The following is an 18,064-nucleotide window of genomic DNA, read 5'->3' as shown; positions in this document are numbered from 1 at the left end:
TGCCAAACTGAGAGTCTGTAAAGACTTGTTACAGAAAATATGGTGGGCAATAGGCATGTAAGACTACAGCAATAGCGCCTAAAACCTCAACTGGGGGCTGGGGTTGAGCAGGCGAAGTCAAGTCAGCCTCAAGTGCATGCGCACTGTCCCAGCCAATCAGAGAGGCATATGCGCCGGAAGGCGGGGCCTAACCGAGTAGGGGCTTTTTACTGTGAGGAAAAAGGTTCTGAGGAGATTGTGGCAAGGCAGTGTCAGAGGAAGGTGACCCAGAAGGGAAGTACTAACCCTAGCGAAGGAACGAACGAAGGAACGAAGGAACGAAGGAACAAAGCTGTGGTAAAGGACCCCGTGTTAATCAAAGTGAGGAGGCTAAGGGTTGATTCATGGCCTTGGTAAAGGTTCTAAAGGAACCCCCGGGGTAATCCAAGTGAGGCTGGAGTGGATTCAAGGCTGTTGAGGGAGGAGGTTGGGGATTGGGAGGAGGTGAGAACCAGGCTAACCTGTGAAGTTCTGTTCTGGACTCTCACTTCAACCGAGGACTGGACGGGACCCGAGGGTGGTTGGGAAAGGGACGCGAGGGCCAAAGGTCCCGGGAGGACTGAGCAGGACAGTGTGGAGGGTGGTAGGTGAAGTGTGTACCTACAATTCGTGACCCTTTGCCTGTCACTAGCTTTCCTGGATCACTGGGTGCCCTGAGGTGCACCTGGAATCCACTTGGTGAGTAAGTACAGCTCTCAACAGGAAGTGCCAACTACAGGTAAGAACAGTTCATTTTCATGCCAAATATCTGGAGAGAGGGGGTGGGGCCCTGGCCTGTGTCACCTGAGCAGAGGCGACTAGGGTTTAGGGGTGGGGGAGTAGAGTAAGCCCCCATTTTACCCTTGGCACGGGAAGGATGGAACTGAGGGGCTGGGAATGGAGGCACTTTTGGGGTGGGGGGCGCGGTGTTTCTTTGTTTTTATTTTTCGATCCCTTCCAGTTCATTCCTCCAGCACAAGTAGAAAGGGACACTCAGGCCCAACCCTGTGGAAACCTGATGCCTCTTCCTGTGGCTTTCATTAGCTTCCTTGTATCTTTAATGTGTCTTTGCACATACAATGTTCAGGATTCCTGTCTAGCCCAGGGAGTCATGGCTTCCAAAACCAAGGGCAGACCTCCCAAGCAACCAAAGGTGACTCCTGCTCTGCCATCTGACGATTCACAGCAGCTTCAAGAAAATAACCCAGGTAAAACACCACAGGGTGAGGGTGGGGGTGAGGGAGTAGGCCCCAAGAGTGGAGATCAGTTCCCTAATATGCAAGAAGCTCCCAGCACTGTATAAGACCAGATGTGGAGGTCTAAGCCTCTAATCCTCAGGAGGTGGAATCAAGAAGATCAGAAGCCCAGGGTCATTTTCACCTACCCTGCCGTTTCAAGACCAACCTAGACTATGTGAGACCTTGTCACAAAACACAAAAAGTCGGGATGCTTACAAGATCCTTTCTGCCCTGTCCCCAAAGTATAGTCTGACGCATTTAGGTGGAGCACAGATAATTTCTTGGGAATCACATGACATTTCAAACATGAAAACTGTTTTCAGAATGTGTGTGTGGGACTTATGGTTCCCAAGTGGTGTTCTTACCCTTAGTGGAGCTGCAAGGATCATAGAGCCTCTCCTGGCCCGTGCCAACATGTCTCATAGTAAGGGCATGGTTTATAATGATTAGAAACTGGAGGTCTTTGCCATAATTGTCCCCAGTGTCTCATTGTTTCTCACCTACACAAACATGATTCAGTTTATATGTGTTCTAAAAACTTTGATGTATATATACATCTAGCACAAACCCCTAGTGCACATAATTTCTTCATGTACGATGATCAAAATGGCAGACATAACTTGAAAGTTATTTGGTTTATTTTTTTCTCTTCAATGCAGGAAACAATCTGGCCCTTGAAACTTGTGGGGAAAGCAGTTCTTCCCATGAAACAGGTGGACCAAAGCCAGGTGATGTGAAGGGAATTTTCATTGTTGCTAATGTACTTCAGAAAAGCACACTTCTGCTCCTGTAACACATATTCTGTGTAAATTCTGAGACAGAGGACACTCCTTTCCACAAGAAACATGGTGTTTTATCTACATTGAGTTCAAAGCCAGTAGGAATGCTTTCAGGCTAAAAATACAGAAAATGATGGCAAAAAAAAAAAAAAAATCCTGGTGTATCTGTAGGAGCCATTAGTAGTTTTAGAAAGTTTTTAAAAACTAAAGTGCTTCGATGCCAGGAAGTATTATTCATCAGTAGGTAATAGGAGTGAGTTTCATAACTTGTTCTTCTATACGCCCTGTTACAGTGCTCTTTACTAATTCACTTGAGAGATTTTGATTGTGCATGCAAGGTGAGCAGTATTGTGCTTAAAAATGGCGGCAGTTGCTTTGCTTTGCTTTGCTTTGCTTTGCTTTGCTTTGCTTTGATTTGCTTTTGCTTTGCTTTGCTTTGCTTTGCTATGCTATGCTATGCTATGCTATGCTATGCTATGCTATGCTATGCTTTGCTTATGAGATAGGGTCTCACCATGTAGCCCAGCCTAACTCAGTATCAGACCGGGCTGGCCTGTTGATTCACAGGGATCCATCTGCCTCTGCCCTGTAAGTGCTGGGTTAAAGTCATGTATCATCATGGCCAAAAGTGGTGGAGGTTTGTTTGTTTTGTTTTGTTTATTTATATACTGTGAAATCTTAGAAAACTGGATGAAATTATCTATATTCCAGATTTTGTCACAAGTAAGTGACAAAATCTGTTTGTATTTTTTAAATGTCAGTTACTGTATGGTCTTATCTCATTTCTTTGTTGTGTGGCGGGGTAGTGAGGATCAATGACTCTGAAACAGCTCACTATGGTTTGCTTACATTGTATAAACAGCACACACAGTGCAGTGTCAAATGTTAATATGTGAGCACTGTATAATCAGAATGAGTCTGGCTCTGACCTGCTATGTCAGATGATCTGTGTTAAAGGTCAAACTCGGAAAAGTCAGAACTAATTTAGAGTTCTTGATATGATAGACCTCAATTTAGAAATTGTCCAGGATTTATAACAGGGTTTTAGCTAAGTAGGAAAGCCCTTGCCTACTGGGCTCGAGGTTCTGGTTTCCTTCCTCAGGTTGGCAATAGAGTTATCCATGAGTTAGTTCATTTTGTTCCTTAAACAGTTCAACCGTCTAGATTTCTGTTATATTTTTCTAAAATCCTCAATGACTACGTTAAATACAGTATTTCTTTTCACCATGCAATAATCTGTGAACATTTGAAGACTATGTAAATGGAATGCTCTCACATTTTTCATAAATCAGCCCAACAGTTCTGCTTAATGTGTTCTTGGACTGGAGGATGCTTTGTGCATTGATTAAAGCTACGATTTAAAGGATTTCTTGTAGAGAAATTAAACAATACTTCTGAAAATATTTTTGTACATTTTGGAAAATCTCTCTAACCGTGTTATACATTTAAAGTACAAGTATCAATTTTTCAAATTACAGTGGTAGCTGCTATAAATTTCCACTAACAAGAAGGAGTGGAATACCCTTGGTTTTTAAAAGGGTGGCTATATGTTGGTACCAAAGATTTTTTCTAACAGGAGTGCAGTAGTATTTACCTTATGAACTGAACAATAAATATTTATAAGGATTTTCAATACAGGGCCCAGTAAGAAACCTCTAAATGAAAGGAAGAGAAAGTATGGGGTGAGCGTAAATAAAACTGTCGAAAACATTAAGTGGAATGTTGACCACTTCTTGAAAGTCCAGCATGAGCGAAGGTAAGACTCTGGGCTTTCCTATTTTATACATTTCTTAGTACTTGGGAATAAACCAGTTTCTAAGGACGAGCTGTTATTTTCTGTTTGTTGGAGCCTCTGGTCAAACCTTCATAGGGCTTGGGTTTTGTATAGAAACTAACTCCTTTTAGCTTATACTGCCACATTATACCCAGAGTAAGCTGTATTGCTTAGCTGTCAGTCAAGATGACCTTTTTTTGTCTTGTCAATTTAATATATTTGAATTTATTCACCATAAAGAATTTGTGTGCCACCCTTGAACGTGATGCTCGGTTTATCATTGAATCATTGAGTATCTCAAAACACATTCCATATAGCAGATACTCAATCATATGGAAAAAAGAGATGAATCTTATAGCAGAATAATCTAGACATTTATGGAACAGAGTTGACCCTTTAGTAAACTACAAATATGCAAATGTATGCCCTGCCTTTAAGGGAGGAACAGTGGGTAAACCTCTGCAGAATTCTCTAATGGTCATGGGTATGCGTTCTCACAGAACCAATTCTTCAGCAGGAGAAAATAAAAGAGAAGCTGTGCTTCTCAGGAAGATGAGTACTTGTGGAATGTTACTCAGATACTAATTATACTTCTCCCTAAGTGTTATAAACCTAAGGTATTTGAAGTGACTTCTTTCTAATCCAACAGGAAACAGAAACTGTTGGTGTAAAACCACATAATCCACCTCATTTTCCATTTCCCTGTCAGAATATTTTAAATGCCCTTTCCCAGTCTTCCCTCTGTAGCTTTAGTGAGGGCAAGTCAGTCCTGCTGTGTTTGAATGTGCTTTCTTCAGGTCGAGTAGGAATATCACAGTGTTCACTGTTGTCTTTTACAGGCAGAAACTTTATCAGGACTATTCTCATCAGTTTTTGACTTTGGTTATGATGTGGAATATAGATGTAGACCAAATCAAGACACAGGCTGAAAAACTCTCTGTGAGTATCAGGCTTAGCTTGAAAGGAGTCCATTTCGTAAGCCTCAGTGGTAGCAACAGGGGCTTCCTGCAGCAGGTCTGGAGGGAAGGGACAGGACATGAGCTCTGGGAGAACAGGAGGGTGGTTGATGTGGAGGGGAGAGACTGGCCATCTTCCCTGACTTGGTTTTTATTTCCCCTTCTGTGGGAAGATGACAAGGGTAATGATGGGTTAGGAGCCTGCATGGTACAGGCGTGGAGGGATGAGCACTTACTGTCTGCAGTGTGCAGGAGGAGGTATGGGATTGTATCCTGAGAGGGGACCCTTCAGGATGGACATGGTGCTGATGCCAAGAGTAGGAGGGCCCCACGTAGCCATCTGACACAGTGATCAGGGATGTTGAGTGAGAGCAGTTCATGGGGCTGTGGAGGGGCAGGTGGAGACTTAGCTGCCAGTGTGGTTGGAGTTCAGACCAACCCTGTCCCAGAGGAGAAGAGGGAAAGGTTCCCATGCAGTGATGGACCTGCGATGGTGACTGAGACACCTTTAGCCTGGAGATGAGAATGGGCTTTGGGGAACAGGTAACTGGACACAGTGCTGTCTCTGGGGGCCCTTTATCCTGGTGGAGGATGGAGCTGCCCTCTGGGCATTCTGACTTCCAAAGGTGGGGAAGCAGAAGGGGGACTACTGAGGGTATGGAGATGCTGTCCAGCCCAGCTCAGGTCGGGAGCATGGACTCTGGCGTCAAAAACCTAGTGTATGGCAGTCACCATCCAGTTTCTTGCTAGTTATGCTACCCAGAAAAACAATTTACATCTGTGCCTTAGTTTCTTGGGAGTGGAAGGAGGGAAGAAGTCCATACGTATCTGAAAGAATTTTTTCAAAAATTTGTTTTAGATGTGTATCCTTATATTGGTACAGGGGAGTGTCTGAAGTCAGTCTTAAAGAATATAACCCTGTTAGTGTGGCACTGTGTGATCTACTCTTACTGGAAAGGCCAAAATGGCCCTGCCCCTGCTTCTATGAAAGTGCTCACCCACTCACCCACTCCTGCCTCACTGCCCTAGCATTCCCCTCATATTAAGCGAATGAAATGTCAAGATGTCAAAAGTACTTGCTTCAAACTATCTTGTCTACATTAAACACTGAATTATTTTTGCTGAGCTGTCACTTTAATGAAGTGTTACGTATTGCTTTATGTTTGCAGAATATCCTTGATGAGCAACAGAAACTTTTTGAACAGTTTCAAAGTATTCATATGCAGAAAATAGAAGAATTTAAGGAGTTATGTGATCGACACTTGAAGGTGTGTTGGTCATCTTCTTGAGAGGGGAAATAAAAGTACTGGCTCTCTTCCCTTCCATACTGGGGTTCATTTATAGTGTGTTTATACCTTTAAACTTCTTCTTTCGTTTTTTTAGTGTTACCATGTCAGGTAAACCTAACTACTAAATGAGCGTCTCCTTTAAGGAGTCATTCATGGTTGTGGGTTCCTTTCAAAGCAGGAGTTGGTACATTGGTAACATTGTCTAAAATTATACTTACTGTTTTGGGGGAAGTTCTGATTTTTATAGCATGGCTTTCTCCCATCATCAGATTTCTTTTGGAGAGTGACAAATCAATGTAGGAAGTCTATAGGCCCTTTGTTTCTTGACTCCTTGTGCTTTCTGCATTATTGAACTGTAATTATATTTTTCCCCGTGGACAATTAGAATGATAAGACAAAGCCCATCAGCATGATGAAGCAAAGCTGTAAGTGAAGATAACAGTATATTGAGAATTATCTACTGTTTTCAATGCATCCAATCCAATTCTTCTCAGCCTCATTGAACTTGGCCAAGTACATTTGTATAGTTATTCTGGAATTCATTAACTGTTGAACGCTCAAATTCACTTTCTGAGTAGTTGTTTAATGCCTTGTGTTCCTGTTAAATTTCCTTCATCCAGGCTAATTGATATACGTCCACATAGCCGCGTCGGAAGAATTTATTACATGTTCTGTAATTCTTGGTGTACACTGGGATACATGTATGCAGCACAGCCAATTTGATGTGCCTCTGAGTCGTGGGTATCAGGCTGTAGTCCTTGTGGGGGGAAGCTTTTCAGAATCACACTGCAGGTTTGAGGTAGCTGTTAGTCTAATCCTCAGTCAGGGCTGCACTTTCCTGAGTACTCTCCATTCTCTGTGTGTGATAATACTACATACTTCTCAGACATCTCCTCCCGCCCCTGTCTTCCTCCACCTCTCTGTTCCTCCCTCCTCTTCCTTTCTCTTCCTTCTCCTCTGTCATCATCTTTAACTTCTTCATATTTTCTTCCTTTTCCCTTTCCTCCCCACACCCACTCCAATGTGTATGCATTTCCTATTCTGCCAATAAGATTTTGTTATTATATCCAGATTGCACATTATAGCATCACCATACAGTCATGCTACTCCTGTCTCTTCTTTTGTTTTCCTACTGAAATATTAGTCTTTCTACTGAGCCATAGGCATTAAGCTTCATTTCACTTGCATAGCTCAGCAAGTTGGTCATCAATTCTAATGCTAAATTTTGTGCTGGTTCTGGTTCTGCATTCACTTAAAGTTACTGAAATATGAAAGAAATAATTAAATAGTTTTATAATTTTTCTATACCACATGTCACAAGAGTTTGTTTATAGAAAGTATCTCTCTCTGTGGCCCTGGCTAGCCTGGAACTCACTATGCAATGGCTTTACTTGAACTTGCAGTGATCCTCCTGCCACTATTTTGGAGTGATGGAATTACAGGTACATTTCACCACGGCGCTTTGCTTAGTGCAACAGGTTTGATGTAGTGTGTCCTAATCCATTCATTGTTGAACTTTCTGTCATGGTCATAAACATTTCTCATCATGATCACACAAATTTCTGTATCTCCCATTTGTCCCAATATCGTACTCAGCAATGCAGTCCCATATTTCTGTGATGGACATTCTGATTTTCATATAGTATACAGTGTACTTTTACTTTAGATGAATTACTGTCCATTCCATTTATTGTAATACATACTGATTTTGAACCGTAACTGTTCACAATTGTGAACCAAGATGAGCAGCGGTGGCTTCTAATTAAACATGGCTTTTGGCTTTAGAATCTACAGGCTATTAAGAGTTGTCGCCGAAAAGCTATTATAGAGGAAGCCAGAAAACACATGGACTACTTGGAAAGGAAAGTTACTGAAGAAACTGTAAGTAGAATATTTTTTAAATGGAGTATTAGGATTAATTTGAGCATTAAATTTCTTTCCTAAAATATATGTCGTATATATACACACAGATATTAATTAGATGTTTTGTATATATATACACACAAATATTAATTAGATGTTTAATAACACCAAGGTTCATGTAAACAAGCAGGAAGAAAAGGATGGTGTTCAATCTTCACTTCTATCCCTGCTAATCTCGTAACACCTTGAAGAAAGAAGCTCAACCGCCATGAAATGACTTCATGATATTTTCTAAATCTATGGTGACATGACACTGCTATTGTGATTATCACTTCCTTGTTCACATCTCTGAGGTGTCAGAGAAACTTTACTGAGAATGTTTTGTTTGTGAAATTTATCGCATATGTAGTATGGGATCATCAGGGATATTATATATGAGGTCTCCTGTATAGTTAAAGCTCTCATCCTATGATTTCCTGTATGTATAACCTGGGAAATCCTTACTTGGGAGCGTTTGATTTAATAAACATGAAATAGTTTCAGACTTGTTGGGATGAGTCATTTAATTGCATTCTCTTTCTTACATCCCTGATGTTTCACCCCTTCTCAGACACAAATGGCCCCGTCCCATGTGGAGGTGTGCTGTCACCTGTGTTCCTGCATGGGGCCAGTGTAGTCCAGGCCACTTGTCTCATTGTGTCCCGTTGTGTAGAAGCATTGAAAACAGACTGTGTTCAGCCTCCCCCATTTTCTCCAAGTGGAATTGCATTCCTCTAGACTGAATGAGGCCTTCCCTGCTGGGATCATTTTACTGTCTAAAGTTTGCATTATCTAGAAGAACTTCCCCCTTTGTGCAAACTTCCTGTGACCCTGTGGGCCTTTAGTATTATTTCTGTAATAATAATTAATAATCATAATATAATGTTGTATTATTACCAGCTTTCAATGTCTCCTAGTTGAAATATTCTGCCTATCTGTACCATATATGGATACTGTCCATAGTGTTCCTCCAATGTCGAATTCTATTTTATTTCTCTGTCTCTCTGTATCTCTCTGTCTCTGTCTCTGTGTATCTCTCTCTCTCTATCTATCTGTGTGTGTGTGTGTGTAAATATTCCTTTTTGTGTGTGGTACTTATGTATATGCCTTCATGTGTATAGGCACAACTGTGTGTGTGTGTGTTTGTGTGTGTGTGTGTGATTGCACATAGGTACCTTTGCATGTAGGGTCCAGAGATACTTCTGATATCTGGTTTATTTTATGAAACAGTCTCTCTCTCTCCCTCCCTCCCCCCCTCTTTCTCTCACTTCCTCGGTGTTTGTCTCTGTCTGTCTGTCTGTCTGTCTCTGTATCCCTCTCCTTCTTCCTCTCCCTCTTCCTCTCCCCCCCTCTCTCTCTCACTCTGTATTGTCTGTCTTTCTCTCTCTCTCTCTCTCTCTCTCTCTCTCTCTATATATATATATATATATATATATATATATATATATATCTGTATCCCTCTCCTTCTCTCTCTCTCTCTCTCTCTCTCTGAATGTGGTGCTCATCAACTGGGCTATGGTGTTAGATCATTGGGTTCTAGGGATCCACCTGGCTCTGCCTCCTAGTGCTGCTGGTACAAACACTCTGCTGTGGTAAGATTTTTCTTTAAAGTTTTATTTTGGTTATTTTATGTATGTGGATCTGCATGTGTCTGTCTGTGTGTCTGTATGTGCCCATGCATTCAGATGCCCACAGAGGGTGTCATACCCTTAGAGGTAGAGTTCCTGTGGGCCACTTGATGGGTACAGCGTTTTGAACTCAGGTCTTCTGCAAGAGCCCCAAGTGCTCTTAACTACTGACCTGTGTCTAAAGCCCCTGTGCTGAGGGTTTTAAAAGGTTTCTGGGGCTCTGTACTCAGAGTCTCATGGCTGTTCAGCAAGCTTTTCACTGCTGAGCCATGTCTTCCCTGGTACATATTTGTTTCTTAGGAGTATGAGCTCAGATATTTTTGTAGTTGTTGTTGTTGTTCTCTATCCACCCTGATGATGCATAGGAACATACCCTGTGACCCTTACTATTACATTGTGCAGCATCTAAATGTGTATGTAGATAGATGTGTGTCTGCCTCCCTGGGCGCACCACGACTCCTATCACAGTGTCCCACTCTGCTGGCAGCACCAAGGTACTTCACCCACAGGTCTCCAGGGAAACCAGGACTAAATTAAGCAAGCAGGGTATTGGTTTCAATGAAAAAGATGTAAAAACCTGTCCTTGGGTCCGAAAAGCTGGAAACTGGAAGTGTTAAAAAAAGCCTGGTCGTCTGAGTTATGTGTTGGGCCTCCACATCTTCCACAACCAGGACTGGAAATACCTAGTATTCTAAATGATGCTTTTGCTAATCTGTCCAACCAGGGGCTCCCCGCCCCTAGCTCCCACAACCAGGACTGGAGATACCTAATTGTCTAAATGAACTTTATACTACCTGCAGAGGCACAGGCTTACCCATGCTGCCACAACCAGGACTGTATATAAATAATAGCATAAATGACCTCTAAGCTATCTGTGTGGCTCAGACCATGAGGGATCCTTCCTAAAGCCCTAAAGCTAGCACAGATAGCCTAGCCTCAGAACCCATCTTCTTGGAAGAAATGACATGTGCCCTGTGTGGCATTTTGTTGTAATTATGCTTCCTTGTGGCCTGGAGATTGTGGTGCACCAGGAAACCCTTTTCCTACTTATACTGGGTTCAATGTGCTGGCAACAAAGCGCCTGGCCTCTGGTCCCCTGAAGTTTGATCCCACCTGACAAAGTCCATCTCAAAAAGGTGAGTTTTTATTCTCACCTCTTTGCTGAGCATTTCCCTGCTTGTGGTGACACCTACAGAGACCCCCCCCCCCAACACACACACACACTCTCCTGTACAAACCAGTCATGCTGCATTTCCAGAGGTGAAGTCATAGGCTGTAGGTGAAGGGCATGTAATTTGGTGAGTTTTACAGCTCACAAATGACAGAAAATTAATTGGTCATGAAGGTTGAGTTGCCAGGGTGCTGGGCTGGGTGGTCACTCAGCTGAAAATCATCCCTGTGTAGTGACAGCACATCTTTCATAGTGCACAGCCTGGACCACAAGACGCAGGCCGACAGCACCTGCCCTTTTAGAGAATCAAAGTCTCGGACTTCTTGCCTTGAGAAGGGGCAATCACTATCCTCTCAGTTGTTTTTAGGCAGGATCTTTCATTGAACTGGAAGCTCCACATTTTAGTTATGGTGGTTGCCCACACAGCTCTCTTTATTCACTTGTGTTCTTTCTCCAGTGTTGAGGTTACAGCTATGCACATCTATTCCCTGTTTTTTTTTTTTTTTTTTAATGCACTGAGAATCCTCACCCATGTCCTCATGCTTGCACATCAAGATTTCTTTCTCAGAGTCATTCTCCCTTGCTCATATTTGGTACTTTCCCCCCATCCTTAACTTGGTGACACTTGGTATCAGTGGTACTGAGAATCCATTCCCAAGTGAAATAAGCGTTTGGATCCAAGAATCTTTATCCTCAATAGCATATTCATAAACTCTCTTCAAGGTTATCTTTGGAATTAAGGCTTTAGCTTAATGGCAAAGCATTTGTTTAGCAAGTACTATACCTTGGGTTTGGCCCTCAGCATTGGAAAAAATCTATCTCTAGGAATTACCTAAGAACCAGTGACTGCATTGTTCCCACTCTCATTTCAGGCAGATACCAGAAAGGACACTGTATGGTTAGTTTGAGGTGTGACCTTTAGGATACATTATTCTGAAAGTGTAGCCTATGGGAAAGTTGGTCTGCCTAGGTCTTTTGAATTTGCCAGGCTTTTGCCATCATCATCTCGTAACACTTTCAGATACTGACAGCAAGAAAGTCGCCAGCCGACCTTGAACTTAAAGGATATGCCAAAATAAACCTGTTCTTTACAGCTAGCACCACCTTTGTGTGTTTTGTTATTAGCAATAAGAATCAGAGTAAGGCATTAAATTTATGGAATTCATTGGTTTTGTACATATACCCCATAGGCCAATTACCAGCTGGCCTCATAGAATGGTGTTCTAACTTGGGGTTAGTGGGAAAACATTTAGGAAAGTTGGAATGCTACCCTTGCAGATGTGCTGGGTGCCTTAAACCAAGATTCAATATATGACACCATATTTCTGAAAGCAAAGATGCATTGATCCAGGAACTACAAAGAAAAGTAGAACTGGCTTTGTATCACTTAATACTCAGTCAGAAACATTTGTTTGCTATTTGCCCCAGCAACACTGGGTTACATAGTTTAGTACCTCTAGTTTTCAAGGCCAGAATATTTAAGGGAATACAGTTACAGTTTTATGCAATTAGATTTCTCAGAACATGGTCCTGAAAGGCAGAATAGAGCTTAGGTATTGGCTGTGAAGTCAGATCTCGATTGTACAGGGGTAATTGTGTTGTGGCACACAGTGAGAGCAATCAAAACCCTGGTTTGGAAACAGAGGACCAATTCTAAAAACATTGACTCATCTCTTGCCAAAAACTTCTGGATAACAGAAATTTGCTGCAACCCAATAAAGGCAGGATCACCAAAAGATCACAGATGCTACTCAGGAGAAAGGTTTAGGTCATTCCATCAGGAAGAAGCTAGGCTAGCAGAGTGTGCAGAAGATAAAATAAATCTGGAATGTATGACAGAACATGTCAGTTCTGCTTATTAGCATAGTCCTCATGTTCAGATACACAGAGACTACAACAGTTACATTTTATGTCATCTGGTGCTTTTCCCACTCCCCAGATTGCTGTGCTAGTTTATATAGAAACGAAGCAATAATGTATTAAAAGAGAGATTATGCCCAAATTGTCAAATCCTCACCATTTTCAAGACACAAATATTTCTAATCTTTTCTAAATACTTCTTGGTGATGCCACACCCCACCAGGAACAAAAGAAAAGGAAATCAATACGCCAAAGGAATATCTGTCCTCCTGAGTTTATTGGCACTATAACTACAACAGCCAGGAAAATGAATCAACATCTAGCAACTGACCAATGCATAAAGAAAGATTACTCAGTTGAGTCTCCTTCATCCTTAAGGATAAAGTTTTCTCATTCGAGGCAATAATGGATGGAATTGGAGGGTACTAATTTAAGTAACTTGCTAGGCACACAAAGCCAAATTAACATGGCAGCAATAGAAATGAAAAGAAAAACAGAACAAAAACAGACAAAAAAACCCAGAAGCTAGATCACATGTTTCATCACCTGTCCCCAAAGATAAAACAAGTTGGTAAGAAGGTGACTTATCAGACACCCTGTCCAGAGGGAGAGATGGTTTCCTGCAGAACGAGGTGGAGGAGGTGGTTCTGCTCAGCGGTTAGCAGTGGCCACATCTCCACCTGCAGCTTCTTGATGCCTTCAGTGTCCTTTTCTTGGGCAGCCATGACCAGAGACTGCAATAACAAAAACAGCTCCTCAGGAAGCTGGCCGCTGGTATCCTGGCCGTGGCCATCGAAAGCCTCCCAGGAGTACTTCTCCAGGGTCTGGGCATGCTCGGGCAGCAGCTTGGCAGGTGGTGGTTGCAGGAGCAGCAGCAGTAGTACACGGGACACCTCACACCTGACTAGGACGTCAGCAAAGGCACCGAGTGTGCCAGGTGAAGGCGCAACAGAGCCTGGGGCGTGGTCCGGGGGCTGCGGGAGGGGCAAGGTCGAGCCCAAGACAGGTCTCGGCTGGGGTCCCGACAGGGGTGGCTGGAGCCCAGAAGGCGGCTGCTGCAGCAGCTCGAGTTGCTGTACCGGGTGGCCCCCATGCTCCCGTGCCAGGCGTTGCATGCGTGTAAATAGCGCCAGGGCGCCTGTGTAGTCGCGCGCCAACAGCTGGCAGGAGGCAGCATCACCAAGCGCTTGCAGCGCGGCCAGTGGCATCAGGGGCAGGTGCAGCTGGGCAGCACGCTGAAAGTGACCGGCAGCAGCGGCCGGCTGGCCCACTGCGCGAAGGGCGGCAGCTAGTTCCAGGCACAGTGCAGCAGCGGCGGCAGGCTGGCCGAGCTCGAGGTGCAAGCGCACAGCGGCGCCGAGGGCGCTGGCAGCCGCCTGCAGAGGCTCCCCGTAGGCGGCGGGACAGCCCAAGCGTTGGCGCGCGTCGCACTCCTGCCGCAGGAAAAGTCGGGCCGCCTCTGTGAGGGCCAGCGCTTCCCCGGGTCCATGGAAGAGCGCCTGCTGGCAGCGCGCCACAGCCAGCTGGCACCAGGCAGCATAGGGCAGGCACTCCTGGGCGCGCAGCTCCCGGGCTAGCTGGGCGAACTGCTCCCCGGCCTCGGCCACGTTCGGCTTCCTCAAGAAGCGCTTCTTGAGCTTGTTGGACACCTGCCGATAGCGTGCCAAGAAGTCCCCAGCCTCTGAGCCTGGCCAGGCACCGCCGCCCAAGGAGGACGCAGAGCCCGCAGCCATGTTGACCGGCTAGCCGCGCCGCCTTACTTCCGGTTGAGGGAGGGCTGAGGGGGAACAGCTGTGACTAACGCTACGCTGCGCCTAGCCCACAATAGGATCACAATTCATCACCTCCGCTTCCGCCTCAGGCGCCCCAGCGCTCTGCTGTAGCCACGGTGCTGTGCAAAGTGCTGTTAAAGGAGGGATATGGAGGGCTATAAAAGCCAATCAAGGAAGAAGGGCTGGGTGCCTACCCAAACAGGCCCCGTATGGAATTAAATTCTGCGGGGGCGGGGCTTGAGTGACGCAAATGGAGGGGGCGGGCCCAGTGCCAGTCAAATATGCAAAGGATTTCTCTGCTGCCAGGATTAGCATTGCACCCCTCACTTCCTCAACAAACATGAGACCTGACTGAGCAAGCTAGTACAGGACCTGCCCTGGTGGGAGCCTTTGCTAGTTTACAGCTTATTTACAATCATACACATTGATATACATATCACCTGCAATCATATACACATTGATTTTGAAAGTTTTCATGAAGGATTTTTAGCAGGACATGCACTACCAAAGGCACTTTAAATTAGCTATTGTACATGCATGTGTTTCAATTTATAGCAAGTATTTTAAAACAAGAAGGGATTCCTTTTACTTTATTTTGAACTATCTCAATTAGTCCAAATGATTACCTACCAGAACTTGAAGAAAGAATTTAATAATTGAAAAGGGGGGAGTGTACATTATTAAATTTCTATATAAAGGGTTATATGCTTGCACCTAGAAGAGATCTACGTGCCTGAGAATAAGTTACCAAGATGTACAACAGTAGCTAATTTTCATTTCACAAATTCTCTTGTCTTCTCCTTAGATGTTCACGGTGTATCTGATACACTTGGGTCCTATCCTCCAAATTCTAAAAAAGCAATCCATTGCCGTTTAGTGATCCAAAAGTCAAATGAACTCAGCAAGTAAAGAATGTGTTAATTTTCTACTCTTATTGTGAACCAAAAAATGCAATTGTGCATAGCAGACCTATCATTTAAAAGCATCGATGGAGGCCTGAGAGAAAGCTTACTGCTTAAGAGCATTTGTTGCTCTTGCAGAGGACCTGAGTTCATTTCCCAGTAAAACACACAGACACATAAAGAAATAATTTTTTAAAAACCATCAATGTCTTGATCAATCTCTCTCTGTCTCTTTCTCTCTCTCTCCCTCCATCCCTCCTTCCTTCCCTCCCTCTGAAAAAAGCCAGTATACCAATTTCTCTTTTAAATGACAACCTATCCTATAGAACAGTGATATATCACATATGTACTTTTGGTTTCAAATGAGTGCATTTATGTATATTGCAAGCAACTGTAAAACAATAAACAACATAATGCAGCACACGAATAGAAGAGGCAGGCAGCAGAGTATTATCAAATCAGGCACTCACAACCTTCAGCCGGAGAGACTTAAGATAGCCTAATAGGTGAGGGAACAAAGGGAGCATCATTAAATTGGGCACTTAGACCATCCAGTGTAATGACTGGAAAGACCTACTGAGATGGGCTGGAGTTCCAGTCCTGGGCAGAACAACTTCTTCACAGACCACTTTCCAGTTTCTCATTTCCATCAAGCAGTTTTATACCATGGGGTCAACTATTTTAATAATACTAACCTTTGTTGGAAATGATCCCTCTTCTAGCTATCTTAAGGATGCGCTCTTTTAAACAGCCTTTGCTGTTTGTTGTTCTCCTCCCTCCCTGTCACAAAGGCAGGGGGTTAGCCTGTCTAAATAAAGGGTCTCAGATGACACTTGACATAAACATGCTTCAGTCTGAGATAAGAGGGCCTCTCTTGTTCTCAGTGCTAGATCTCAACAACCACAAGCATCCCATGACAATGTACCTATATAATTTGTATTACACATATTAGCAATATGAGAATAGGCTGGAGATTTGAGCCAAATGTTTGAAACACAAATATTTCCATCGTTCCAATCCACAATAGATTTTCTAAACATGCTTTCTTTGCGATGACAAATACCATAAGCGCATAGATATTTATCAATCACACTGTAAAACCTCATTATAAAAATCTTAAGGAATTTTCACTTACTTTTCAAAAAATTTAATCTTGTGGCAATTTTATAAATTCATCCACCAGCCCCCAATCCTGCCAACAAAGTTTTGCTGAACAATCTGAAATTATTGAAAATCATGCTAAAATACACTTGACAAATATAGAAAGAAAAATATGTAATAAAAAATTCAGGGAGAATGGAAGGCTTACCAAAGCTTTTATACCATTGTATACAAAACAGGTGATAGTTTGGGAACCAAGGGGATGGCTCCGTAATTAAGAGTGCTTACAAGACTGCAGGAGACATGAGTTCAGTTCTCAGCACCCACTTCATGTGCTCACAATAACCTGCAACTACAATTCCAGGCTAATGCAAGGCCATCCTCTGTCATCCACAGGAATCCACGCACATACTTACATACAGAGACAGTCAACAAAAAATGACTACTGAAATGAATCTAATAAACAGTGTGACCACAATTAAGTCCTTGTATTCCTCAGCACTACTAAAATTCTAATATCATTTCAGATACTGTCATTTAATAGAAAATTTTCTATAACCAGTATTGAAAACACATATATTCATTGGATGATTTGAAAATCACCAAGGAGAGACTTGAGTATCTTGCCAACACAGTATCATTAGCCACTCAGCATAATAAAAACACAGGTGAATTTGTACTTTCTGATGAAGTACATTCTATTGTGAACAGAAAGGTGGTGAAGGGGCTGGAGAGATGGCTCAGAGGTTAAGAGCACTGACTGTTCTTCCAGAGGTCCTGGGTTCAAATCCCACAACCACATGGTGGCTAACAACCATCTGTAATGAGATCTGATTCCTTTTGGTGTGTCTGAAGACAGCTACAGTATGCTTATATATAATAAAGAAATAAATCTTTAAAAAAAGGAAGGTGGGGGAAAACTATATCAAATTGCTAGTTATTGCATAACCAGTGGTTTCTGACCTTATGAAAACACACACACCAAACATTTCATACATAGGCAAAACTGATTTTATTTACCACTTTCCTATAATCCTCAGGGCTTCAAATGAAGTTGGTGCCCAGAAGGCTCAGGTCATCTGGTCAGGGTCTGGAAAAAAGGCCACCATACAAGACCCAGACACTGAGTAGCCCCATCAAAGTGCACAAACTCAGCTGAGTCATCCCCCATGCCTTGGTGCATAGGAGAAAGGCAAGATTGCAGGGCAACAGAGCCAATATTATCCCCACTTTCTATGGGCCTGTGTTTCTCATTGCCCATCATCTCCTACATTCAGAATGCCCCTGATGTCTTCACTTCTGGTTTTGACATGTGACGGCAATCTTGATTTTAGGCATATGCACTGGAAATGATAGGGGTTAGAAGACTTAAATACCTGTAGGGTTGTGGTATATTTTGGAGGAACCCAGAAACAATCCAATTGTGCTTCCAGAAAAAAATGCAGTGAACCCATGACCATGGTACATCTCATGTCACTTACAAGGGCAGAACTGATACTTCCTTCCTTCCGACTCCAGCACTTTCATGTTTCCCAGGAAGTGCCCTGGCAATTCAACCTTCATGACCTAGTAATTATTTTTCTGTCATTTGTGAGCTGTAAAACTCACCAAATTACATGCCCTTCACCTACTGCCTATGACTTCACCTCTGGATATGCAGCATGAGTGGTTTGT

The 18,064-nt window shown here is 43.2% G+C and overlaps 2 protein-coding genes across 2 annotated transcripts; one reads left to right on the top strand and one right to left on the bottom strand.

Annotated features, from left to right (window-relative positions):
- Positions 1–308: 308 nt before the first annotated feature.
- LOC147004711 (X-linked lymphocyte-regulated protein 3A-like) lies at positions 309–8,158 on the top strand. Its single transcript, XM_085837706.1, has 9 exons — positions 309–360; positions 671–757; positions 1,106–1,226; positions 1,916–1,984; positions 3,674–3,791; positions 4,649–4,748; positions 5,935–6,033; positions 7,840–7,935; positions 8,090–8,158. Exons 3-9 carry the CDS (start codon positions 1,130–1,132, stop codon positions 8,156–8,158), a joined length of 648 nt encoding a protein of 215 aa, XP_085693832.1. The 5' UTR covers positions 309–360; positions 671–757; positions 1,106–1,129.
- A 4,715-nt stretch (positions 8,159–12,873) lies between these two features.
- On the bottom strand, positions 12,874–14,585 carry LOC147004710 (40-kDa huntingtin-associated protein). The gene has a single exon (XM_085838158.1). The coding sequence runs from the start codon at positions 14,346–14,348 to the stop codon at positions 13,203–13,205; it is 1,146 nt and encodes a 381-aa protein (XP_085694284.1). The 5' UTR covers positions 14,349–14,585; the 3' UTR covers positions 12,874–13,202.
- Between the last annotated feature and the right edge of the window lie 3,479 nt (positions 14,586–18,064).

This window comes from Mus caroli, unplaced genomic scaffold (assembly GCF_978045245.1).
Source record: "Mus caroli unplaced genomic scaffold, Mus_caroli_1 scaffold_5, whole genome shotgun sequence".
Classification (NCBI taxonomy): domain Eukaryota; kingdom Metazoa; phylum Chordata; class Mammalia; order Rodentia; family Muridae; genus Mus; species Mus caroli.
This window is presented reverse-complemented; position numbering and strand designations above follow the sequence as displayed.

What these genes read in the sequence shown, in the direction of transcription:
- LOC147004711 (XM_085837706.1), top strand. Translation starts at nt 1,130, where the DNA reads ATGGCTTCCAAAACCAAGGGCAGACCTCCCAAGCAACCAAAGGTGACT. An exon ending in GCTTCAAGAAAATAACCCAG is followed by an intron (nt 1,227 to 1,915) that starts GTAAAACACCAC and finishes TCTTCAATGCAG; the next exon opens with GAAACAATCTGGCCCTTGAA. An exon ending in AAAGTCCAGCATGAGCGAAG is followed by an intron (nt 3,792 to 4,648) that starts GTAAGACTCTGG and finishes TGTCTTTTACAG; the next exon opens with GCAGAAACTTTATCAGGACT.
- LOC147004710 (XM_085838158.1), bottom strand. Translation starts at nt 14,348, where the DNA reads ATGGCTGCGGGCTCTGCGTCCTCCTTGGGCGGCGGTGCCTGGCCAGGC.